General features: G+C 50.6%; 1 protein-coding gene across 2 annotated transcripts in view; it reads right to left on the minus strand.

Moving 5' to 3' along the window:
* Positions 1–42: 42 nt before the first annotated feature.
* Positions 43–2,684, minus strand: part of RNF213 (ring finger protein 213) — a 48,401-nt gene continuing 45,759 nt past the window's right edge. For both annotated transcript variants that reach the window (XM_026860871.1, XM_026860870.1), the window contains exons 62-65: positions 2,221–2,418; positions 1,355–1,444; positions 1,070–1,248; positions 43–538 (exon numbers count right to left, since the gene is read on the minus strand). In XM_026860871.1, coding sequence (XP_026716672.1) covers positions 385–538; positions 1,070–1,248; positions 1,355–1,444; positions 2,221–2,418 — 621 coding nt within the window. In that variant the 3' untranslated portion in view covers positions 43–384. The remainder of the gene's footprint in view (positions 539–1,069; positions 1,249–1,354; positions 1,445–2,220; positions 2,419–2,684) is intronic.

Here is a 2,684-nt window from a genome sequence, read left to right on the forward strand (position 1 = left end):
AGGGAAGGAGCCGCTTCCCCCGGCGCTCGTGTTCCCCCGCCGGGGCCGGTTGTGTGCCGGGAGGCTGGCCGCACGCTCCCCACCCCTTCCCAGCAGCCACGCTCTTGAGAACGATCCTTCACCTTCAGCAGGTGGCCTCAGGATTTGGTTTTGGGTTTTTTTTTTTTAGGATGCCTTCAAGAGTCTCTGCTTCCAGGTGCAGCCTCCTGCTTCTCCATCGTCTTTCTGATGCATGAAAGCATCTGATCTTTCCATTACACTCTTGGTACTGAAGTTGGTAGGAAAACGCACAAGCCCCCCGAAACAAATGACGACCACAAACCCCAAGCCCCCGAGGCCCCGTGTTTGCAGCACTAAGTCCCTGCGGCTCAGGAGGGAGCAGTCCTAGCCTTCCCTGCGCTCTCTTTTGAAGAGAGCAGCAGCTTTCCAGGTGGCAGTAGCGTGGGAGAGAAGAATCTCATCAGGGAACATGTCTTGCAGCTCTGTAGCTAACTCAGAGTCTTTGGCATCAAGGTAAGGAATGAGCGATTCCTTCAGGCTGGAAAACAGAGCAAAAGTAGTATTAAGAGATGGTGTAGAGCAAACAGCACATGGCACATAGTATTGTGTGTGGGAGGAATGCACAAATATCAAGTATAGAGAGTTTGAATAAGTGTATTTTGTAACGAGGAGGACTGAACGGCCAGTCAGATTTAGAGAGGGGCTGAAGAACCCAGGAATGGGGTCTGCAGGTCAGAACCAAGGGGCGAGGGCCAGGCTCTGCCCGTGGAACGCAGAGTGTGCTGCTCTGGGCCACTGCGGAAGCGCTTGGGTTTATCTTTAGTGCTCCTGAACAGCAGCTCCTTGTATAGCCCGCAGTGTTCCCAAAATAGCCTGTGTAAGCTGAGGAAGAGTCATACGTGCCAGAAACGGGCACCGTGTCTTAGAACTGCGTATTGTTAATGGCGATGCTCGTGGTTTGTGCCTGGCAGGGCAGCCATCTGCCGAGGGAACGTTCCCACCACGTGCAGTTCCGGAGGCAGAGGAGCTCAAGTTAACAGTGGCTTGGTTTGGGCTGTACAGCTGTTACCTCCACGTGGGTCTGAATTCATCCACAGCCTGGACACGTCTCAGCTTCAAAACGATCATTTCGTGGAGCTCCTGCAGGAAGGTTTCCAGCCTTGAGTGGACAAGGAAGGTGTTGAGGAGCTTGGCAATCTCTGGACTGAGCTCAGCTTTGTAGACTGTATTGATGTCTACAAAAGGATCCTAAAAACACAGTGAGGGGTTAAAAAACAACCATAGACATTTGAGCAACTTAATTTAGAGAAGAGGAACAAGCCGATTAGACGACTGAAGCCAGCAGTGTCCTTACCCTTCTGAGGCGCAGAAGCTGCTCAGATTTGCAGGTAGAGAGGAGTTGCCATAGGGCGATGTTGTGCTTCAGGTGGCATCGTCTTAGGGCCTGAAAAAAACCACATATGGAGTGAACCTGGGTGCAAGGGGTGTATTTAGGAACCTGTCCACACCCTGCCCTGCCCATGCAGGCTAAAACTGCAGAGGAGCAGGAGCACAGAGTTCAGCAGTTCAGCCTGGGCACAGAAGCTTGTCTGCAATAGGCTTCTCTCTCCCTCTTCTGCATTTTTCCTTCAATAATCCAACTTTTCGGTATCGTGAAAGGGAGTGGGAAAGTGACAGGGCCACGGCACACGTCACAGCATAGTGCCTCTGCCCTTATCAGCCAAGGGCCTCTTCACACATCATTAGGAGAGGAAACCTTCCCCTGTCACCATTTTTGAGAGGTACAGGGATATTTTCAATCCTGCTCGGCACCAGGCAAACCAATGTCACTGAAGACTGACTCATAACTGAAAGTTGTCCTTTTTCTCAATTTTTAGCGTTGAACTAATTGTGCTGACACTCAACTGAGAATTCTCCTCCCTGGTGCTGACAGAAGAGCTCAGATCTGCAGAGAAGTGCAGGACCTGACCTTTCTGGAGGGTTTTGCAAGAACCTGCTGAGAGCATCACAAGCTATTGGATGCTCCCACCTTACAAACACCGGTTGCAGGGGAAGTAAAATTGTTTCCCCCTGCTGTTGAATACGGTGGGGAGGGAATTATATCAAATACCTTTGCAAGAGGAACATTTGCTGGGCTTGGAGATCAGACTGGCTGGGTTTAGTATAAGCCAGTACAGATTTTATCCTGCAAGAGTAAGAGCTTTGCTCTCAGGGACTCACCTGCAGTACGTGAGGATTTGTCTGATCACCCATCTGCAGAACATTTTTGATGTAGTCAGTCAGAAGCATTTCGGCATTCTCTCCAGCCATGGCCAGGAATCCCAAGGTAATTTCAGTGACGGACAGAGCGTCACAGACATCACTGTAAGACTGTAGCTCCCCACTGATCATGTTCATCACTGAAGTGGGGAGGGCACTCTGAAAACCATGAAGTCAAAGCAGTCGCTAAGATTAGTTTAGAGCCATTCCTTATTGCTGCTCAAGTCGCTAAAGTCATTGCAGACAACAGAGCCCCAGGTTTAGGAAACTGAAAATGCTTAACTCTAGCCCCTTCCTCTGTAAATCCTGCCTGACAGAAGGCCAGTCTGTACGTATTCGAGGCATGCCGAGGGACGAGTGGAACAACCCTTCAGATGGAGGCGGCAAGCGACAGAATACAAACCTAACATTTCTTTGGGGGGGGG

Source organism: Athene cunicularia (assembly GCF_003259725.1).
Source record: "Athene cunicularia isolate RWA chromosome 18 unlocalized genomic scaffold, athCun1 chr18_part1, whole genome shotgun sequence".
NCBI classification, from domain to species: Eukaryota; Metazoa; Chordata; class Aves; order Strigiformes; family Strigidae; genus Athene; species Athene cunicularia.